Consider the following 24,887-nt stretch of genomic DNA (forward strand, 5'->3'; position numbering starts at 1 on the left):
TACAGTCAATTGTGACACTAATAGACCCAATTCATATAACCAGTCTTTTTCCATGTTTGAACCCACCTCTATTAGTTCAATTGCTTTGGTATATTGAAGCTTGGACACAACGAGAATAACACTATCTTAACTTAATTTAAAAGATTCTATCTTTGTCTATCAAGATCATTATTTTTGATTGATCAAAGAATCTTATTGATCTTTTAAATTTCTTTGATGTAATTGCATTATTATATTAAAGATTATTTTTCTTTAAAATATATTTTTTTAGCAATTATCTAATTTAAATTTAGGTATTTTTGTCCAAATTATATTTGTGGTTTTAATAAGGGTGAAATTTCTCATTCTCAAGACCTTGTTGAATCAAGTGCTTTGAGTTGGTACCATTGTTAATAACATCAAATTGTTATATGAGAAAAAATAAAGGCACAAACCTCTTTCTTTTTTCTTTTTTTTTACCTCCATTAATATCTCTTTGCTTTCTTTTTGATTGAGACTAAGCTTTTTAAAAATATTATAAGAAGTTATGTAGTAAATACTACTACTTTCAATGCATTTATGAAAACATGAGGCTTTATATTTACTTTATATCATTCATTGTGGCCTTTGCAATTATGGCCTTATCTATTCTACCTATTCCAACAAGATATAATGCCTTCACTTTATTTACACATTATTGTCTTATTCATGATATATATACATATTGTAATATATCAAATATTTCTTTTTCAAATAAATTAACTTGTAAATAGAAAATTCACGTGTAAATCATTAAAAAATTAGAATGATGCATACACTAAATTTTAACCTAATCTTATTAACTTGAACTCATAATAAGGCATCTAAATATCATTATAGTATAGAAGAGTGTGTATAAGTATAAAATACAATCACTCCAATTAATTTAATATATATTTAATTTATTTTTTTAATAAAATTCTTATCAAAAATAACCTATTATATATTTATTGAAATTCTATATTTTGATGATATTTTTTTAATGCTTCAAAATATAGAGCATTTTCTACATTAATTCTAATTTTTTTTCTTTATTGAGTTTAATCTTTCACAAGTATTTTTAAAATTTAGCAAAAGTAAAGAATTCAACCTCTAAAATTCTTGAATGAATTCAATTAAGTCATTATAATTTGGAAGTAAGTTTGATCTTTTTAAAATTTATTTAATTTTTTATTTTAATTTTTAAACTTTAAGTTTTTAATATTATCAAATAAATATTTTTTGAAAGAATTCTAAAACATATTATTTCAAATAAATAAATTTCATCTTCAAAAAAGATACATTGATATTATTTAAAATTTATTTTTCAATACCTCTAGATTCATATAATTAAAAGTATCATAAATAGGTTTATTTTCTATGGCTTTTAGATTTTATCCAACTTCAAAGTCAATCACTTTCAACATCTTGCACAATTCCTTTTGTATTAATTCTATTCTAATATACAAATAATCTTTTTTTTTCTTTGATTTCATAAGATTTAATACTTCTATTTACACTAATTTTTATTACAATATAATATATTATTAGGTTGAGATGGCTTAAAATTGCTAAAATTCTCACTTCTTTGATAAATATTTCATCAAGTTCAATATCCATCTTTTTAGTTGTACAAATTTAGTCCAAATCACTTTGATTCATAAACTTTTTTAAAAGTTCTTTTATTTTTGTAACCTATAATTTTAAGATCTTTTGTATTTGATATTAGTTTTAAATCTTTATCTTTTGTACAATCCAAATCTTCTAACCTTTGTAATTTATGCTTTGCTAATCCATAATAATTAAAATCTTCTTTTCTATTTGCATGGATCAACTTCTCTCATAGAAATTTAATATACTCTTCTACTTTATTACATGTTATAACATTAGAAGTAGAAAATCTAATATCTTCTATTTTGTTGGAATAATGCTTTGAAAGTATATTACTTGCTACATTACCACATATTTTAAATTCTACAATAGTTTCCTAAAAGTTTCTTTTTTATTCAATTAAAATATAGTTTTTAATATCAAATTTTATTATTCATATTTTTTCATTAAAAAATAAGACTTATTTAAGATAAAAATTATTTGATTTAATAATATTTCAAATTATAATCCATCATTGATACAAGTTATTAGGTAGTCAAAAATCTTTGTAACATGATTGATGACCTTGTATAAATATTTACATTGGTTTCTATTCAATAAGTCTTTTTTCTTCAATAAAATCTTCAATGGTGCATTACATGCTTGACATTCTTTTCAAATATCTCTACCAATATCTTTTAAATTTGATGTTGTGCCAATATCTTGCAAGTAATTATTAGTTTCTTCTATATTGATTAAAAATCTTTGCCTTCAAATGCATTGAAAACTTCTTTGCCCTATAATATATTTCTTGACTGAATCCAAAATTGATGCTATAATGAACTAATAAAAATATTTAATTTTTTTATCTTACAACTTGTAAAATTAAATATTAGATTTATTTTTTATTTTATGAAAATTCATCAAGTAATCTTTAATAAATATTATTCTATATATCTGATATATCTATCTTACATATCAAATCTATAATTTTAAGACTAAACTATCCATCTTAAATAATCTTAAAACCAATACTTCATTTCTTTTTATATTTTAATAACCTACTTTTAATCTATAACTTTAATGTAGAAGTTATTAATCCTAAACTTTAGATGACATCTATTTAAATAAATATATCTTAAAAAATCAAATACATAACTAAAATAATTTTTTAATAAGCTATAAATATATTCAAAAATATTTATAATAAGAATGTAATATCATGATATGAATTTCTTTAAATACATATGTCTTCTTTTGATTGAATAAAAAAAACCAACTTAAATTCTAAAAGTCTTTTAATAAAATTATATCTTATATATACATCAACCAACTAAAATATGAGTTCTTGTTGCAAATTTTAATTAACATAACATTCAACTACCATTATTTATATATATATTTTTAATTCTATAAGTTATAATATCATAAATTAAATTTATTTAATTATCAAATTCAATTTTATCTAAACTCTGATTAAATTTTTTTATCTCAAATTTAAACTTAAAATAATACATGCAATAATTTTTACTTATTAGAAAATTATATCAACACTTGATAGATCTAATAATATTGATTACATTGACTTATCACTACTTTCTTGCAATTTCTAATTTTTCATAAAAAAATATACAAAAAAATAAACTATAAAGATAATAAAATTATCTCTCTTTTATCAATTTAAAATTTTGTTTATATTTTTGACTATGTTCATTCTTCCTCATAGTCCAGCCATCAAGTAAAAACACATACTTCTATCAAAAAATACAAATGCTTTTATAAAAAATAATTACCTCATTAATCAATTAGATATTCTAAATCCATTAATGTATAATTTAAATTTATGTATATTCTTAACAAAGTATTAAGATCCTTCACTTTAATCAAAAAATCAATATAATATATTAGTCATTTAATATTTTATTAATAAATATAAGTATTGATCTTATTAAAAATATTATAAATAATATTATATTCTAATATATATAAAAACTTATAAGATAAAAATAATGAATATTATAGATATTAAAAATAAAGATTTTTATTACTTAAAAAAAATCTATTTAATAAAATTACTTAATTATATTCTATTCTTATACAACATCTATTTGAAAACTAAATTTATTTTCTTTTAATACAACAAGATTTTAATTTATAATCAATATAACAACCTATTTTTTTGTCACTTTCAATAACAAACAAAACTACAAAATAAAATACTTCAAAATAGTAGCCACTCAACTATGCAAAAATTAATATCATAAACTTGTGGTTACACTACAATCCAATCAATCCACAATACTTACAAAAAATCAATGCTTAGTTCAATCAAGTTTATACACCTATCTATTTTTTAGAAAAAACAACCAAGGCAAAGCAATCTTTGTTGACTACTCCAATAATCCCACTACGTGCATTAATAAGAGCAATAAATAAATTTTAGTTCAATAGTTGCCTTACAACTCAATAAACTATTTGACTTTGCAACTCATGCCAAAGTACAAATCCTTATCAACAAAGGCACACAAACTAATATATTATTGACTCAAATTGTCTACAAAAACTTATTGCAATATTAACCTCCATGTCAACTTGGCCTTTCAAAAATTAATATCACAAATTTGTGCTAATATTGAAATCAATCCAATCCACACATCTTCAATAGACTACTTTGTAGTCCAACTAGATTCAAAATTGCTTATTTTTTAGAAGAAATAGTTGTGATAGAACAATCTTTATTGATTACTGTAGCAATGTTGCTATGTACATCAAGAAAAATAAATCTCATTTTAATAGTTTCTCTACAACTCAACAAACTATGTGATTCTACAACTTAAATCAAGATATAAATATTTATTAATTAATATACTTAAATCAACCTATTATTGATACAAATTATCTATAAAATCATGTTATGATCTTAACTACCATATCAACTTAGCTTTAAGAATGGTGTTCTCAAATACTTATTTTTATGCTACAATCTATTTGATATACCATACCTACACTGGATCACTTTCTATTCCAACTGCATTTAAACAACTAAATAGTTTTTAAAAGAAGCAAGGAATGCATAACAATCTATATTGACTACTTCAACAACATCACTACTTGCATCAATAAGAGCAATATCACATTGTATATGCTTGCATATAAGAGAGAAGGTATGGACCTTTTAGTGATTACTTGGCAAGATAAGGAATTGTAGTTGAGACTAAACAAGACTCTATTTCCTTAGATTTAATCATATTCAAGATGAAAATAATTCATGATCAATATTTGTGAAACAAATAAAATACTAATAGAAATATCTATAGACATGGAAATGCGTTTATATTATGAATGGTCATTATTATACTAAAACCTTAGTACTTACTTTTTTTTATAAAACTATCATCTATTATTAACTCTTGAAGCAACTACAAGTACTAAAAGAGGACCAATCTATTATGAAAGTCTAAGACTCTTTTAATCCACAGCAGTATAAAACCTTATCACAAAGTAGGACAAAATAGACTAAAACAAAATTGAATAGAATTAAATAGAATAGGACACAAAAGACAAAATTGTGCATTTGGAAATGAAACAAAACAAAATTGAATAGGAAGATGCAAAACCAAACTTTACTAAGAGAGAAGGTCCAAAGCCATACCTGATCAAATGCCCAAAAAAATCATAATTAGTCCTATTTATACTTATTTTATCACCTTGGACTTTTTAGAATGTTCTTAGATGATGAATCTCACTTAAATAACTATCTTAAATTTCTTCTAGAAGGTTCTATAGTAGGTTCTACCTAAATAATCATCTTAAGTTCTTTTTGGAATATTCTATAATAGATTCTATAAGATTAACTAATCTAACCTCAATTTTAAAAACTTTCAAAACTTTTCAAACATGGTTCCAACTATCTATCTCTATGTGTCAACAATACAAATACATTATTTATATTCTATTACAGCTAATCTCCCTCTACTAATATGGAACATCCTCACTTTACTCTCAATGGTATCTCCAAACTGTCTTTTGGCAATGGATGAGGTTCTGTATAAGTTCTTATGTTACATTGTAGATAGGATAATCTTTTCAAAGAACTTTTTATTGAAGTTGTAGACGTCTACTACCACGGCAAAGGTAATGATGCTCTAAAATGTTGTCTACTTCATATTTTTGTTAGTCATCAACTACAACTCATGGTGGTGGTAGTTGATATTGATTCAAAAAGTACTTTGATTTGGTATGAAATTCTTTTAGTTGTAAAACATGGAAGATTAGATGGATCCAAGTATGTAGTAGAAGCTTAAGGCTATATGCAACATTAGAAATCATTACATAAATACAAAAAGGTTCAAGCTACCAAAGTACTAATTTACAGATTTGGGTTGATGTAGCAAGTGACAAGTTGGCATTGAAAAGTAACACCTGATTACTATCTTGAAAGGTCTTATATTGCCGATGGTTATCCACATACTACTTCTGTCTATTCTATGTAGTAAAGAAAGGGTGCCATGTCTCTTATAAGATTGTTGTAAGCCATTATATAAACTCCTTCATTGTCAAGTTATTGATGTCAATGAAATAATGAAGATCTGATGGTATAATCGAATGCTGATTAATATTAAAGAAAAATGATGAATGACTAGTACTTGCTTGAATACTATAATTATAAGAAAACTCTAAAGGTATGAAGTATTCATCTCATTGATTATGATGAACTAGTACAAATACCTGTAGCATATCTTCTAAGGTTTAATTTGCATGTTCTATTTATCTATTTATTTAAGTTTAGAAGGTTGTAGACATGACAATTGTGTACCTAATAGCTTAAACAAGACTTGCCAAAAGCTTCTAATGAAGCATGGATTTCGATTTGAAATGATGATACAAGATAATCCATCGTGACAAAAGATAGTATCAAAGAAGACTTGTGGAAGCGTCGGGGCATCAATATCGAAGCACACTACAACCAAGTAAAGTTGCTTCGAGAGTTGAGCTACAAAGACAACAATTGCAATATGATTATGAGGTGTAAGTATAATTAATAGCTTCAATGATTAATTATAATTACTTTTATAATTTTTAATATATTTTTATTAATTTTAATATTAATGTGATTAATTTAAGGATCTAAATTAGTCTTTAATTAATTATAACTTAAATTATAGTTTTATATTGTTAATTAGGTAGATACTTTTAATTATTAGATTGAGTGATTGTTAAAAATTCTAAAATAGTAAATTTAGAAGGTTTATGATTTATTTTTCTTGATCTGTTTTAAATCCTCTTTTAGTATTAAAATTAGAATTTTAGTAGAATTTTTTTTTTAAGTCCTAGAAATTATATCTTGAATTATTTCACAATCCTAGTTTTCAATCCCAAGGCTAATTTCGAATTTGACTATGGTTAAAAAATCTCTTAAGTCTAATTGCTCTATCTTCTTATTTAATTTTTAAAATTTTTTTAAGGTTAAATTTTTTTGCCACAATTTAATGGATTAAAAATATAAAGTCTAATTTTTAAAATAATGATGATTTCTAGAAGATGGAGATGAGTTAATTGTTGTGGTAGAATTCCTCTCTTAGTGATTTTAATCACTATTTGGAGTTGAGAATTAGAAAAAAAAAAAGAAAAAAATCACAAGTGTATTAATTCAAGACTAAATTGCATTTGGATCTTGGATTTGCTAAGAGTTCATGTTTAAGGGAGCTTAAATTAAAGAATGGTGATCATGAAGGCTTGATGGCAAGAATCCTTGCTGATCTCCAAATAGATTCAATAAAATTAGAATTATAATTGGAACTTACAACTAAATTAGCAAACTAATTAGTTTTTATGATTTAGAACTTGGATTTGGACTTGTGAATAATCAACATTAGGATAAAAATGTATTTTAGAAACATTGGTGGTGTTAGTTTTGCCAAAAAGGTGTTATATTTTGAATTATAGGCATTTCCAACCTTAAAATCGGATTTAGGCTTAAAGAGATTGTAGACCCTTGATCTTGGTTAGGAATTTTTTGATTTGGATGGTGGAGATGTAGCCACCAACTTTGGACCTCATTCCACCTGATTAAGAGGGCTTAGATGGCTAAGTTCCTTCTCTCTCTTCCTCTTTTTGTAAGACGAAGCCCTGCCAAATTGTTTCTAGGCTTTTAATTGAAGGAAATTTTCTCCTACCTTGTCACTACCTTGGTATTTTTTCCTCTCAATCACTCAATTTTTATGATTTTGAGAAATATTTGGTATCCATCTTCTTCTAGTTACCAGCTTTTTAATAATGCAAGCCACAAGCATTTTGAAGCTTGGACGGATTTTTGGCGAATTTTCAAAAGGCATGGGGTCTATTGCCTTTTGTAGTGTGGGAGCATCAACTTCAAAAATTTGTAACTCGGTGACATCTAACTCAACTTTAATTTAACTTATTATTATGATGTAATTTAAATTATTATTTATCTAAACACTCAAATCATTAACTTCTAAATTATAAAAAAAAATTGATGATTTTTAGAGTGAAGACAGGTCTACTGTCTCAGCAATTTAGAACAATTAACTTTGGAAAAACGTAGCTTAATACCTTCTTATGTTTTGTTATCAAATCCTATTATGATAAGAAGCTTGCTAAGTTTATTTCTAGGATAAATTAGAATTTTTAACTTTGAATTACTAACAAACTTTTAATAAATTTTTAAGTAAAAAAGGTCTGTTGCCAAGGGAGTCCAAGTAGCTCTATTTAGAAAAACCATATCTCAAGTATTTCAGATTGGATTGCTACAAGATTATAGAGGAGAGAAGCATGCTAGAGTTAACCTTGATCATATCAAATTTCACATGCATTGAAGTCTCAAGGAATTTTTGGTGAATTTTTGAATAGCAAGGGTAGCTACCTATAATTTGACATCTTAAGGTATGTTACTGTTTCCTCTATAATCATTCTCTAATAACATTCTTTAGCACTTAATCTGCTATATTATTTTTTAATTGCTTTATTATCTTAAATTAATATTAATTAATAATTTTTAAGAACTTTTCATTCATTCTAGTTATTAATGGTAAAGTTTAATCTTTTCTTCCATCTTTATCTTTAAAAGATTAAAAAAAAGTAATCCTATCTTTTTATTTTTATCTTTTACTTTTAATAATAATTTATAAATTTTAATTTTTATCTTTAATTTTTTATTCTAATTATTTTTAAACTTTTTACTTAATTTTTATTTATTAATTCTAATTTATTTTATTTTATTTTATTTTATTTTTATCTTTATTTATAATTTTCAAAGTTTAAACTTGATTAAATAAACTTTGGAAGGTATTTAATTTATTTGACTATAATGTTAAAGAAATCATAAAAAAATTATATACTTGACTTATTTTATTTAATTGAATTAATTATGATTGTTATAAAATTTATTTATTTTTATTTTTTATTTATTTATGTATTTATGTATTTATGTATTTATATATTTTTTATTTATTTATGGTTTAAATATCCACCTAGGTTAATATTGAATTTTAATCTAAGTTACAATTGAATCAAATTGAATTTAAGTAAGGGGAGAAAAAATCGCTCACATGAGGCATCTATGATAAACACATAATGAGTTCTTTTGTCATTTGCTCCCAACATGCCATAAATAGTAGAATTAGTTGTAATAATCCATGAAATATTATCTTGTATACTTTATTACGTTAATATGATTCATAGGAGTATACAAAATCTTGAACATCACAATCCAAACCTGCCTAAAATCATATCTTTGAGATCCATTCTAAAGTCTTCTCTTGTCCTAGATGTCCAGATATTGGGATATCATGTCCCTCTAGAAATATCGCATCCAGAATATAGCATTGCCAGGTACTTAAATCCGCTTCTTGAAATATAGCAAGCCGTCACTAAGATTGTAATCTAGATATTATATATCACCCACCTTCATCCCATAACTAACCATCTTAAAATTAGCATCCTAATGCGTAGCTTTCTTCTATTCTATCTCATTAGTTAGATTTGAAATGATATTACTATAGATAGGCAAATAAACTTTGTGATAAGTTACTAATTGGTTCTTGATAACTTTGAAAATTAGACTGATGGTTAGGCAGTTTAGTTGGTAGGAGTAGATTGTTAGTGGAATAAATGGTTAAGAATTCAAAGGGTCATAACCTTTGGAATCTGCTGGCTGATGGTCCATCTTTTAGTAGGATAAAGAGGTTGAAGAAAGGGAGATCAGGGCCAAACAGTGATAGTCGTAAGCTGAGGCAAGCTTGGTGCTACCTCTTTTTGTTTCTTTATGTTGATGAATAATGGATAGTTTCTGAATACTGAGAAGTTAGTCTAGAGTGTCAGACTGTGAGAGTCGTAAATCGAGATATTGAATTCTATGTGATGAATTGAGAAACTAAATACAATAGATAAGTTGGAGATCAGTAATTGAATATATATAAATCGCAAAGAGAGTAAGTGGAAGATGAAAGGATAAGAATATAGAAGTATTATTGAATTGATAGTCATAGAATGGATTATAGGTTGAATTAAGATGGAAGTAGTAAGCCTTGGTGTTTTGTAATTTGATAATTGATTTTAGATAGCAAAAATACAGTCAATTGTGACACTAACACACCCAATTCATATAACCAGTCTTTCTCCGTATTCGAACCCATCTCTATTAGTTCAATTGTTTTAGTATATTGAAGCTTAAATACAACAAGAATAATATTTTGGCACTACTGCCAGGGAAATGATAATAATATGAAATGTTAGAAATTGATTGTATAGAAGATGGAATTATATGTTGAATAAGAACGTGAAAAGAACCAATTTTAGGCTTACAAATATGTGAGTTATAATTCAAGAAAATATTAATTTTGTAAAGAAGAATGAAAGATTATGAGTGATAATCATAAAAGGGAGGATTATCAAAGAATTAATCGACAAGCAAAAGAAAGACAGGACTGATTATACATAAGAAATCTCCTACATGAACGACAAGAAGAAATTGTAGGTCCAAGTAAAACCAAAGAAAGAAAAATTCAAATTCAAATAGCAAAGAGACCAGTGATAACACCAATGGTCACGAGAGTGCCAAAAGTACCAATTGCAGTACAAATGAGAGCAGTAGGAGACTGTACTACAAATGTGGCATTATTACCTACTTTTAGTGGTTGGCCGGGCTCTGATCCCGATGATCATAAATCTCAATTCTTGATAGCCTACGTGGCTAATAATGATAGAACTGAAGACATTTGATTGAGATGGTTGCCAGCAACTTTAAAAGATACAGCTTTTGAACAGTATAATCAGCAACTAGTGGATAGATTTCTCAATTGGGAGGCCATGAAGAATGCCTTCCTAACCCATTTTAGACCAATTGGATTTGAAGATCGACTTAGAGAAAGTTTTATGAATAGCAAGATGTTTGTGGGGGAATCAGTGGAGTTCTATAATGGCTGGGTCATGGATATACTTCGTAAATGGAAAATAATCAAATGCTAGATGTGTTTATATTGTCGATATGAATCAATGGTTTGCATCTATCAGAATTGAAAATATTTATAAAAGAGGCTCGACTAACTACGGTAGAGGCATCGTTGGTAGGAGCAAAGGTGTCGAAAGAATGTCATTATGACCAATTGTTAATAGTGGGGGCCACAATGATTCCAAGTTTAGGAAGCCAACAAATACAACCGAGAAATGTATCGATGGGTAATTATCCACAAATGGCTGCATCCAACATGAAGAATGTTATGTTGCAAAAATCAATTAATGCTACTCCTTTTCAATTGATTTATGGCCAAGAAGCAATATTACCTATTGAATTGGAAGTCCAAAGTTTACAAATTGCTATAACTACTAGATTGGGAGATGAGGATTTATTACGGCACTATTTAGAAGAATTGAAAAAATTGGGTGAAACTAGAGCCAATGCATTAATGATCATGGAAACTATACAAAAATGATAGAAGACTTATTATGATAGTAAGCTTAGACCAAAGGCTATTATGCCAAATGATTTGGTACTTCTTTATGATAGTCGATTTAAAAAATTTCTAAGAAAATTTCAAGTTCGATGACATGGGCCATATCGAGTTATTGACGGATTTCCAAATGGTTCCATGCAATTGAAAGATTTTATGGGTACTAAATTTATGATACGGATCAATGGCAATCGGCTTAAACTTTACTATACATAAACCCGAGCTGGGTTTTTTGTTCCAAAAAGGAGGGGGGATAAATAATGATGATAATAGGATATTTCATCATGACGAATCATGGAAAATAAGGGGATGTCGATCCAATTGATTGGACCATAGTAAGAAGTAGGAGGAGGACTCTTGATAAGCATCATGTTTTTTTTTGTGGTTAAGGAGAAGATGGCAAACATGGTCTCTGAGAAAGCAAGGTTAGAGATCGATTGGAAGGAACGGCAAGAATGGCTGCAAGTAGAGGTTGCGATGTTGCAAACTAAACTAGCCGCATTAGCAAAGGAGGCCAATAATTTAGTGCAGACCAATATGCTAATTTTAGCAACAACATCTTCGGAGATACCTTTGAAACTGATAGAAGAATGAGAGAAGATGTTGGAGGAGCATTGACTGAAGAAGCCAACGTTGCTACATCTTTATAAGTTGAGGCTAAATAATATTTGCAAGGACACTGCATAGATAGGAGTGGGACTATGTAGAATAGGCAAATAAACTTTGTGATAAGTTACTAGTTGGTTATTGATAACCTTGAGAATTAGACTAATGGTTAGGCAGTTTAGTTGGTAATAGTAGGTTGTTAGTGGAATAAATAGTTAAGAATTCAAAGGGTCATAACCTTTGGAATGTGCTGGCCGACGGTCCATCTTTTAGTAGGATAAAGAGGTTGAAGAAAGAGAGATCGAGGCCAGACTATGATAGTCGTAAGTCGGGGCAAGCTTAGTACTATCTCTTTTTGTTTCTTTGTTGTTGACGAGTAATGAATAGTTTCTAAATACTGAGAAGTTAGTCTAGAATGTCAGACTGTGAGAGTCGTAAATCGAGATATTGAATTCTGTGTGATGAATTGAGAAATTGAATACAATAGGTAAGCTGGAGATCAGTAATTGAATATATATATATATAAACTACAAAGAGAGTAAGTAGAAGATGAATTGATAAGAATATGGAAGTATTCTTGAATTGATAGTCGTAGAATGGATTATGGATTGAATTAAGATAGAAGTAGTAAGCCTTGGTGTTTTGTAGTTTGATAATTGATTTTAGATAGCTAGAATACAATCAATTGTGATACTAATAGATCCAATTCATATAACCAGTCTTTTTTCGTATTCGAACCCACCTCTATTAGTTCAATTGCTTTGATATATTGAAGCTTGAATACAACGAGAACAACAATTACTAATGGTAATAACTTTTGCCTTATCTCCTGATTCAGCCTTCAAGTCTGGACTCCGCAATAAGTTGTTTGATACAATATGTTGTTGTCCTTGCTTGTACTGAAGTTGAATATCAAAAAATTGCAACTATTCTTTTCAACAATGATATCGTGATTTCATATTTTTTAGTTGCAAATTGTATAGCAAGGATCAATGGTCAATTCAAATAATTATTAGCTTTTTCAATAAGTAGTGTTGCCATACTTTTGTAGCATGTACAATTGCTAATTACTCTAGATCACATGTAGAGTAATTTCTCTTTATTCTTCTAAGCTTGTATGATTTATACGCCACAAGTTGAAGGCCCTTATCAAAGTCTTATTAAAGAATCGCTCTAATAACAAAGTCAAAAGCATTAATATTAAGTATATAAAGAAGATTGGAATTATATAATTGTAATATAAGAGCAATAATGAGTGCCTCTTTCAACCTATCAAAGGTGCTTTGCTGCTCCAATTTTCATTCAAATGGGGCATCTTTCTCCAATAGGTTTATCAATGATGCAGCAATGGGCATAAATTATCAAACAAAATGATAATAATATCCAACAAGGCCTAAAAATAAGTCGACTTTAGAAGCATCCTTGATGGTTGACCAATCCTCCACTATTTTTACCTTATCTTGTTCCATATGCATGCCTTTGAAGGACATCACATGCTCCAAAAAAGTAATTTTTGACTTTTGAAGTTCATATTTTGATTGCTTGCAATAAAAGTAACTATTGTACTTGGCACAGCACTTCTTGTAGGTATTACTTATGCTCTTTAGGAATTTTATTATATATGAGAATATTGTCAATGAAGACAATTACATACTTGTCTAAAAGATATCAAAACAATCTGTTCATGTGACCCATGAAGGAGGTTGAAGCATTGGTGAAGCCAAAAGATAAAACAAGCCATTCAAAATGTCTATAGTATATACAAAATATTGTCTTTTTAATATCCTCTTTTGCAATAGGTGTCTGCCAATATCTACTTTGAAGATCCAATTTATTAATGATAGCCACACCTTGAAGTTGATCAAGAAGATCATTTAAGCATGGAAGTAGATATGCATTTTTAACAATCTACTTATTCAAGCCTTAAGAATCAATGCAAAGCCAAAGTCCACCATCATTCTTAGGTGCAAAGAATATAGGTACTTTCATGGTGATGTGTTTTTTTGAATGAGGCCCTTCTCTAAGAATTTGTCCAATATTTTTTGCAGTTCTTTAAGTTCATTAGATACTAAATGATAAATTAGCCGATTTGCTGATTTGACTTCAAACAATAGTTCTATTTGAAAGGAGGTACCTCAATCACAAAGCACGCCATTAATTAGATAGGTTGGGAAGACATCCTGATATTTTTGTATAAGTTGCTTTGCACATTCTACTACTTTGGTTGTATTTCTCACCACTAATACAAGATTTGAAACCACTATATATATTGATTGCTTATGTTGTATTTGCTTCTTCATAAAGGTCATCCCTACAAGTAAGTCTTTAGTTGCAAAATTTTTTTTCTTCAATTAATATGGAGGTACAAAGAGTCACTTTTCATCTACCATCTTTGAAAGAAATTATCCTTGCTACCTAATAAACTTGCTTATTTTCCACTTCTAGCCATTGCATACTAAGAATAATATCATATCTTACCTTTGTTACTTTAAACTTCTTCCTTAGAAAGTAGGTGTTAGTCAATCTCAAGGTTTTTTCTTCACATATCTCACTTAATACATTCTCTTGGTCATCTGCAAGGTATATATTTCTTCTTTTGATTACTTTAGTTTTAATTTCAAGTTGGTTGGTAATTTCACTTGAGATTCAATTTTTCATAGAGTCATAATCTACAAGCACTTGATATGGTTGTCTTCTTAGTAGTCTCACTAGATGCACTATTCAACTTTTTTTATAGTTATTTAAGTCCATATTATTTATCTTTGAGAGATAATAACTATCTCCAATAGTAGTCTTCGACTCTTTTACTAGGACACATCGTTTCTTTGTTGTATTTCATTATTTACTTCATGAGTCTCAAGACTGTAAATGTGCCTTATTTTTTTGGTGATTGAATTTTGATCTTTTAGTCAACCTCCAATTTGATGGTTTGGCTCCCAATAATAGAAATATAATTCTTTTTGCTCCAATATTTGTTGTCTTTGTGGTATCAATGATCCTTGTATGGCATCAATCTCCATTGGCATTAATTATTATACCATAGTATTAGATAGTGGCATAGAACTTTGTGTTATAGGTTGTGCTCAACAATTTTTGAAATCTATAGCATCGACCTTCTTTGCAATTCTAATTTCCTCTTCAAATGTTTGTGGATTCTTTAATTTCCCCTCTCGCTGGACTTCAAGTTTTAAACCTTGTAGAAATCAATCCATCATCTTTGTCTTTGAAACATTACTAATTTGGAGATATAGAAACTTGAATTGGGAGACATGATCTTGCACCGACCTAGATTGTATAAGATTTTTCAATTGATTATATGTTATCTTTTCCGCATTAATGGGCCAAAATTGATTCTTAAACTCGGTCTTCAACTCCTTTTAATCACAAAATCCACCTCGAGTTCCATAGCTTTGATTTTCATGTTGCCACCAAATAAATGCTACATCTCTCAAATAGCTAACTACATACATAATTCCTTCAATGGTATTTATTCTAAATAGTTGGAGGTATTGTCGCATGCTAAAGAGCTATTGATATACATCTTCTTATCTTGAAGTCTTAGAGTATGTACTAAGCTTACTCAATTTCAACTTAGCACATATCAACTCTTTTGTCTTAGAGGCTTCTATGTGCTCTTGCAAAGTAGCTATTTGGCCTAAAAAGTACTATATTTGAGCTTCAATCTGAGATTGCTCCGCCATATCTTCCATATTGTAATTTCCTTGCTGGACTCTATTATTGTAATACCTTCTTGTCTTCCAGTTGACTTTTTAAGAATAGCTTGTCATAGCCTCAAAAAAATATTCAGTATAACCATAATAATTGACCTCGAATTAGATAATGGTTATTGACACACTATCAAAAAACAATCTAACACTTGCTTTGATACCAATAAAATATAACTACTCTATCTTGAGAATCTAAGGCTCTTCTAATCTACATCAATATAAAACCTCATCACAAAGTATGACAAAACGGACTAAAAAAAAATTGACTAGAACTAAACAAAATAGGATATAAAAGACAAAACTATGCAAATAGAAATAGAACAAAATAAAATTGAATACGAAGATATAAAACCAAACTTTACTAAGAGAGAAGGTCCAAAGCTATATCTAACTATATGGCCAAAAAAAACTCTGGCTAATCCTATTTATACATGTTCTATTATCCTAGACTTTCTATAATATTCCTAGATAATAGACCCCACTTAGATAACCATCCTAAATTCCTTCTAGAAGGTTCTATGGTAGATCCTACTTAGATAACCATCCTAAGTTCTTTCTAGAAAGTTCCACAATGGTTCCTACATGGTCCACTAATCTAATCCCAATTCTAGAAACTTCCATAATTTTTCAAACATGGTTCCAACTATCTATCTCTATGTGCCAACAATACAAATATCTTATCTATACCCTGTTACAAGTACCTTATTATTAATAATTCTAGAATCACATTTAATTAAGATAGTCTTATTAAAAAATAAATCCAAATTCATTACATATAGCAATTGATACCAATTCTATCTTTTATATCACAACTTAAAATATGGACTTGTTTTCGGATGTTTAAATATCACAAATAGATTCTTATATCTCAATACAATACTTTTAAAGCACTTTGTCATTAGAGTAATGACTAATGCAACAAGTATTTAAATCACAAGTAAAAAGATGACCAATTAACTAATACTAGTAAGGTAAGAGAACTCAAAACTAAATTTAAAATATATATATATATATATATCAAAAACTTTTATCATATCTTTATAATATTAAAATATAAAACTTAAATCTTATATAAACAAATAGACCTTTAAATAAGTTAGTTTTTGTGTAATATAAATACATATTATTTCAAAATAGATGTTTTATGTATGATGTAAAAGAAACGACTTAAAATTAGTTATTTTATAATTATAGTTTTAAAAAGTCCAAATAATAATAAATTAGCTTTATAAAAATAATAACCTTTAAAGCTTAAACTATTCTTTTAGAAGTCTTATAACTCCTAAAATCAAAATATAATTAACTTTATAACTAAACTATCAGATATGCAAATATTAAATATAAAAGACACGTTAATTTAAATTTTTTAAATAAACATGCCAAATTAATTGAGAATATTTTTATATTTTTATATTTAAATTCTTAATCTTAATAAATTTTAATATAAAATATTTATGTATAAAATTCTAAAAAATATTTTTAAAATATTTTTAAAATATGATATTGATTTGAATTTATTTATTTATTTAATAGAAAAAATAAAATTATTTTAGTATTTTTAATGTATAGTATTTTTAATATATAGTATTTTTAATGTATAGTATTTTTAACATGTAAGATTTTTAGGACTCCAAATGTATAAATAAAATTATAAGTTTTAAAATTAATAGAATTGATCAATCATTTTTTATTTTAATAAAATAAAATCAACAAAAAAACTAACAAAAAAAAATTCAATTTTTAAAAAGCTATAAACTAATAGAACATTCTAAATCCACCATTATATTATTAGATTCAAAAAAATAAAGATATATATCATATCAAAAATTAAAAGAACTATATATTTGTAATATTAACTCAAAAACCAAATAAGTCAAATCTTTAATATTAAGCGAATGAAAAACGTTCAAAAACAATTGATTGTACAATTTCAGCTTAAAAATTTTAAATAAAAAGATAAAAAATTCAAACCTAAAAAAATATTTTATTACAAAATTAACTTTGACGTGAAAAATTAAAATGTATAAACTTATAAATCTTAAAATTTGTCAAGCATAATATTTATGTCAATAAAATTAAAGATTCTAAAAATTAAAAAATTATTTTTTAAAATAAAAAATAAATAAGTCCAAAAATTGGACACATCCATATGAGTCTAAACCTTGAATTTAAAATTTTGATCTCTAAACTTTTGTCTTACAACACCTTTGTAATTCTAAAATCTAAATCTAAATTTTTAAAATTTTTAATCTTAAAATAAAAAAGAGTATGATCTGAACCAAAATCTTTGTTTGGATGTAGTGATTGTAACATAATCTTTATCTTATTTTTAAACACACCACACATTAAAAACTAATAAAAGAACTACACAAATTGACAACATACTAAAATAAAAACCAAGTTATTTTTGAGTAATATCTACTACTTATATCAATCTAATTCTACATAGATAAACATATAAAAGAATATAAATAGACTTTAATTTAAACCATAATAGACTTTTATCTAATTAAATCATCAAAAATGATTTATCAAAAAAAAATTAAATAAATTAAATAAGACTTGTAGAATCTGATCATTTATTTATTTAATACTTCTATATATTTACTAGTAATATTTTCTTTTATTATTTAGAAATTATTTAAATTAAAATATTATATTATTACAAAATAAAATAAATAAATAATTAAGAAGTATATCAATGCTTCTAATTTGGTATTCTAATAACCTTATAAATTAATATAATTGAATGTCCTATTATAAGAGTTTTAATTTTTATTATATTGATAAAGAGATGTTTAAATATAATAATAATGGCAAGCAATAGATCTATGTAGACACTTGATCTATTCTCTATAATCTACAAACTTTTATTTTTGATATTTTTGGAATAAAAATAAGTAGGGGCATTATTTTTATTTTTATTTGATCTTATATAGATAATATTTATAAAAAAATATTAAAAAAATATTAATATATAAAATTTATTTTTTGAAATGTTTATAAAATTTTATATATTAAAATAATATCAATAGTAGATCTTATGTGTAATTTTTTATCTATAATTAGTTTTTTTAAACTATAATTTTTACATAAAAAATTTGATCCATATTATAATAGTTATAAAATTGAATAATTATACTTTTGATGATTTTATTTTAATATTTTTTCTTAAATTTATTATAATTAAATTATAATTTATCTAAAAAATTTATTTTATTAGCTATAAAATTTAAATTCTAACAAAAAAATATTTATTGTCATTTTGTAGTTTTTTTAAAAATATATGTATATTTAGTTCTCTGAATTTTTTTAAAAAATAAAGATAATAAATCCAAAAATAATATAATTATCATTGTTAAGCCATGTTGTATCAAAGACAAGAATTTGATGAAGAAAAATAAACAAAAGAGGCTTTTTTCAAAGAAAGATGACAAAATAGAAATAAAAAAATATGCATATTAAAAAAAACTAAAATGGCTATTGCCAAAAGACAAAAAAACTAAAGATCCTTGAAACTAGACTAAAAGTAAGAAAGGAGTTGACATTGCCACATAGCTCTTAAATACATAATATATATATAGAAGTCCTAACATGTATCTAATTTGTGAGACACATTTCTAAACTTGTAAGGCAAAGTTTCCTATATGTATGCCACATTATTAGCTTGTACTATAAGCTACCAATACATACAATACATGGCTGACTTGTTGGCCAAGTTTCTAATCTATCAATCAGCTATAGACATGTATACAAGTGAAAGTATGTCTATGAGGCTTTTAAGAAGCTTCTCTTGAAGATATTATGAAATTAATCTACTTTTATCTACTTCTACTTATTCATATTATTTAAATAACTATTAGAGTAAATATATATGTTCATTACATGTTGTGTAAAATCCTCTCAAATGTTACAAGAATGATGCCAAAACACTTGAAAATGACATGTGTTCATTTCAATGATGATTAATTATATTAGATTGTTGTTTTGTCCAACTCAAGTGAAGTGTCTTTGCGTTGGAGGTTACTTTCTTTTTTGATATCTTCTTCTTCCTAATTATACTATTTTAAGATCCCTCATCTCAGCATTCTTTGGAAGCCATAACTCAATCTCATACCCAAAAAGCCCCCTAGTTTCAAGTAACTTCATCATCAGAAAAGCGAAAGCACCTATTTTACTTTATAATATACACTCAGATAGTTACCATCACGTGCTGCGATTACAGTCAGTGTGTACAACTACACCAAATGATATTTTAATTTTTAAAAAATAATTCATGCAAGCTACTGTTGAAAGCCCAGCCAGAGCCAACATTTGCAAGGTACTGAGTCTGCAGTTCACAGTGGGCACATTGCCGCTGGTTGTGCTCACTGTAGTTGGATATTGGGCCTACGGGAATTTTGTGTACCCATACACGATCTTCAACTTATCTGGCCCGAGCTGGGCCATATTACTAGCAAACATCGCCGCTTGTCTACAAGCACTTGTGGTGTTTCATGTATGTATCCTCTCTAACTACCTCCCATATTCGCACGTCTGTTGTTATTAAGCAGAGATTCCTAATAATGAACTCTGCTTTTGTTCTACCTCTTCGGAAGTTACAACTCCCGAAACAATGATACTGAAGCAGTAGGTGCTGCTGACGAACTGAGTGCAGATCTTTGTGACGTCTGTGTACGAGTTTCTGGACTCCTTCGTTGCACCCAAGGTGACATTGTTCTCCAAGTTATATGAAGACAAGACGAGTGATTGTACTCTGTCTGTTATCCTGGGCCGTTTCTGTCTTCGGGAGTGAGTATAATTGTGGGCAACTTCATTGCCGTCACAGGAGCCTTGCCAGCCTTCTGCCTGCAAGGTGGACTTATCCATCACATGACCCTAAAGATGGGTGGAATGATCTCACCTTTAGACTTCTCTCATGTTGGAGCTACTGCGTGGTTTCTAGAGTTCATCGAATCCAAGCCAGGGAGCTGGCTTAACATTGTGCTGAAAGTTGTTGGTTATCTAATCTAATAATGCTGCCTTCGTTGTTGCCTTGGATAGGTGTACGCCAGGGACTTTGGGCCGGGTCGTTTGGCATGGCGCGGGATCAACGTGGGCGTGAACATCATCGTGACATTTGTGGCAGTTGCAGTGGCACTGCACTATATTGTGCACGACTCCTACTTGTACCACATACTTGTATGAGGATGATCATGTTAGTTAATAATATACTCTACCCACAGGCTTTATTGAGACCGGATAGAGGCTCATATCTGCTGATTTCGTGAAAGCCTGGCGTTCTGCGGATTGTGACGATGTTGTCATCCCTATGAGTTGGTGTGATCCTGAACAAAATGTAGCTGTTACTTTCAGGACAAGCTATATTAATTTTGAGCAGTTTTGTTCAAAAACCTTCTAATGCATGGCTGTTGAGCATAAGCTATAAAACTTGCGAGTGAAATGCTCATGCGAATAGACAAATCTTGTTACAGCACCTGAGTTCATGTGATTATCAAGCACGTGTGTGATGTTTCTGCAATATCTCCAAAATGACAGTTGTAACAGTTTTCAGAAGCTCATCAATGGAGCTAAATAGAAACCACTCGGCAACAGAAGTCTCAGCCCATGGAAGAAGCACCTTTCCGGTCACCCTTTGAGACCTATAAGAGTATACAAGTGCACTACAATGTGAAAGTCTTAGTTGACATTGAATGATAGAGTTCTTGGAATAGCTGAAAATTAAGCTCCATCAGCTTCCTGAGGACTGCTGATGAGGACTTTACTACTCCAGGCTGTCAAGGATAGGTCTTCAAATGTAGGTCCGTCATTCGTTCACAGTTTCAGCTCTCGCAGCATCCAAAATGCCCATGCGTTGTATTTCCCTCCAAGTCTGACATGGACATTACTGCTTGCCGACTACTTCAAAGACGTATAATGCATCTACATTGATAAAAAAATAAACAAGATGGAATCTCTTCAAGTGACTTTCAGAGCTTCGGCTTCGGCTGCAGCCATGGGATCCTCGGCGGCATCACCTTGTTCGGTTTCCCCCTCTTGTGCCTCTTGTAATTTCTTCCTATCCGCTTCTTCGGCGGCACTCACAGTCGCCTGGTGCTCCACATTCAAACGGTTTATCTCCTCCTCTTGTTGCTGCCGCTCGAACCATGTGTCGGCGTCCGCCCACACTGCACACGCACACGAGGTAAATAGATTTTCTCATTTTTACCAGCACAATGGCCTAAATCACCGCAATAGGTCACAAACTACCGGAATTCCATATCACGAAAGCATCCGTCATTACAGTGACAATCCTAAAGATTCAGCATCGTGCTCACTTTGCTAAAGAATAGCTCTCACAGAAACCAAGAGCACAAAAATCCACTTACCTCGCCTAAATTCCAACTTGGTGTAACGTGAAATGTTGGGGTCACCTTACCTCCTATACTGATTGAAGATTAGGACAAACTAATTTTGATGAAATCTACTCTAGAGTACAAAGAAAAGCAGTCCACACCTGCTTGAGAGGCCCACCCTTGTTCTCCACCCTTCATTTTCTGAGGCTGTGCATAATTTACAGTGAGAACACGACCGTACAATTCACCATTGTGCATGTTGTCCATTGCGGCCGCCGCATCTTCTTTCTCAAAATAAGTGATGAAAGCGAATCCACGGTGCTTCTGTGTAGCCTGGTCTAACGGCATTGAAATATCCTTGACATCACCAAAGGGGATGGAAGCTGCATGCACGACTTGCTCAGTTACATTCTTCTCCAAACCACCTGTTCCACATAAAAGGCATCCTCAAGGTTGAATTCCACCTCTGAATCCTAGCACCGCCGAGCATCCCAACTCTTATATATATATATATATATATAGATAGATAGATAGATAGATATATTACAGATGTGACACCGTACGACTCTTGTCAACGTCATTATCTTTGCTTAAAGAAAAGCGCTATTACTCTCATCGAGGTTTTGAGCTGGTTTAGTCATAAATTATGAAAGAATTCAATGTATTAATCTCAACAATGCAATCCTTGAAATCGCTGCATCCGGTACTACTCATGTGTCTTCTCCCTATCTATTATAGAAACCGAGCGCTGTTACCATCAAGACAGTGAATACCTCTTGAGAATATCATCATGAAAATTAATTAAGGTTTAAGATTTTAGGGTTATCTCTATAACATCCCGACTATGGAATTGAATTCTCAATTCAAGTTCAACTATACCAGTACTACATGAAACCGGCAAATGCAGAAACGTTATCCTCTCCGCTTGACAGCAGTTCAGTGCTGAAAAGAACCATCGAGTACATATCATCCTCGCCCTATCAATGACGAATAGTACTTCCATACTATTCGCTCCTGAGACATGCGACTTGAACAACAGCCTCTACCTCAACCTCAGCTCAACATTTTCAAACACAAATTCAACCACGATTTTTCAGAATCCTTAAATGCTAGATTTCGATCAGTACAATCTCTTCTTCTCATTGCTTCAAGAGAACATTGAGAGAGAAAAACAAAAAACAAAAAATTACTGCCATTCTAACCTTTCAGAAATCAGCGAAACACGTAAGAAACACGAAGCACTTAAAGAGCGGCGTACCGACGTAAAGTGACGTCTTGGGACTGGCACCCATGAGTGCAACCAGGTGAATTGAAAGCCTAAGCTTGCGAAAGCCCGCTCCCACATCTGCTATGCCCCTCCCTCAAGACCCTCCCCGCAACATCGCCTCTGGACCTTCAACACCTTGTGGACCCAACTCCTTGCGATCGAATCCGCAATGCCTAAGGCTCTCACATTCGCCAAGTGAGAAGGTGAAGACGAGACGGAAGCTGCAACTTGAGAGAACTTGGGCTTTGACAAAGCCCATGTACTACAATTGCTTGCACGGGGCAGACACGAAGTGACACCGGAGGAGCTCTTTCAGAATCGGTGCCGCTGGTGGATGAACGATTTGGATGAATGTGTGATGTACCTTTTGGATGCACCTTTTGGATGCAAGGCGTTTGTTACTATGGATCTGTTGTAGGCAGGCCACTTTAAATTAGGGTTTTTCTGCAAAAAGTCCTAGAATAAGCTTTGGAAGATGCCCTAAAATAATGCCTCAATGGTCTTTCTCCAATCTGTTGGGGAGGAACTTCATAATGAGTGTATAGTCACACTAGTCATACAGAGGGATATGTATGTCAATTTTACAATGGTGAACGAGTTGCAAACACCTTGGAAATCTATTATATGGACAAAGTTTGGTCTTGTGCCTAATCTATGAGATAAGAACACAAATTAGGCCCTCTCAGTGCACTGCTTAATCTATAAGAAGCTTAGTTGTGAAGAAGTCAATTTTACAAGGCATAAGAGCAAGTAGATAGTGAATGTGAAATCTTTTACAATTCCATTTTGCATTGATAACATTATGGCACATATAAAGTCCTTACTCTTGTTTCAAAACTTTCTAGTCTTCTTCTCTTTGGTAATAGCTATTTTAATTTAATATAATACCATCTTTTAGTAATTTTTTAGTCTTTTTAAGTAACACAAGAGTTTATTGATCTTTTAGTTCTTTAAGATTCATGTCCTTGACAATCTGACAAGAGTGCTAACTTGTTGTTTTTGTTTTATTTTAAGAGTGGATTACACTACTTCTATCATTGTATTTTGAAGGTTGTAGACTACCCAATTTTAAACTAACTTTTAATTTTTCAACATTGATAGTTTTTCTTATAGAGAGTGGATTATGACTCTTTGTAGAAATTTTCATTTGGTATTAGAGATTAGAGATTACCTTCCTCTAACTTGACTTGTGAGTTTATTTGAGTCATATATAAAAGAAAAAAATTATGGATGCTACTCACGATAGAAGTGAAAATAGATTTGCAACTATTGCAAATCTTCTAAAGCTTGCCAACACTCTTAAGATTGGAATCTCACATATTTCTAATGAAAACCATAGAAGTAACATTCCTACACCTATAAAAGAAGTCAATAATAAAATTTAGACTAAATAAAT

The 24,887-nt window shown here is 29.3% G+C and overlaps 1 protein-coding gene across 2 annotated transcripts; it reads right to left on the reverse strand.

Annotated features, from left to right (window-relative positions):
* Positions 1–21,377: 21,377 nt before the first annotated feature.
* On the reverse strand, positions 21,378–23,791 carry LOC112276406 (uncharacterized). 2 transcript variants are annotated; one of them, XM_024507691.3, is made up of 3 exons: positions 23,483–23,791; positions 22,386–22,607; positions 21,378–22,056 (listed from the first exon to the last, which is right to left on the reverse strand). In XM_024507691.3, exons 1-3 carry the CDS (start codon positions 23,514–23,516, stop codon positions 21,848–21,850), a joined length of 465 nt encoding a protein of 154 aa, XP_024363459.1. In that variant the 5' UTR covers positions 23,517–23,791; the 3' UTR covers positions 21,378–21,847. The 2 variants fall into 2 exon arrangements, with proteins under 2 accessions (XP_024363459.1, XP_024363458.1); XM_024507690.3 differs by having other exon boundaries at positions 22,386–22,649; positions 23,483–23,790.
* Between the last annotated feature and the right edge of the window lie 1,096 nt (positions 23,792–24,887).

This window comes from Physcomitrium patens, chromosome 24, assembly GCF_059467195.1.
Source record: "Physcomitrium patens ecotype Gransden chromosome 24, ASM5946719v1, whole genome shotgun sequence".
NCBI classification, from domain to species: Eukaryota; Viridiplantae; Streptophyta; class Bryopsida; order Funariales; family Funariaceae; genus Physcomitrium; species Physcomitrium patens.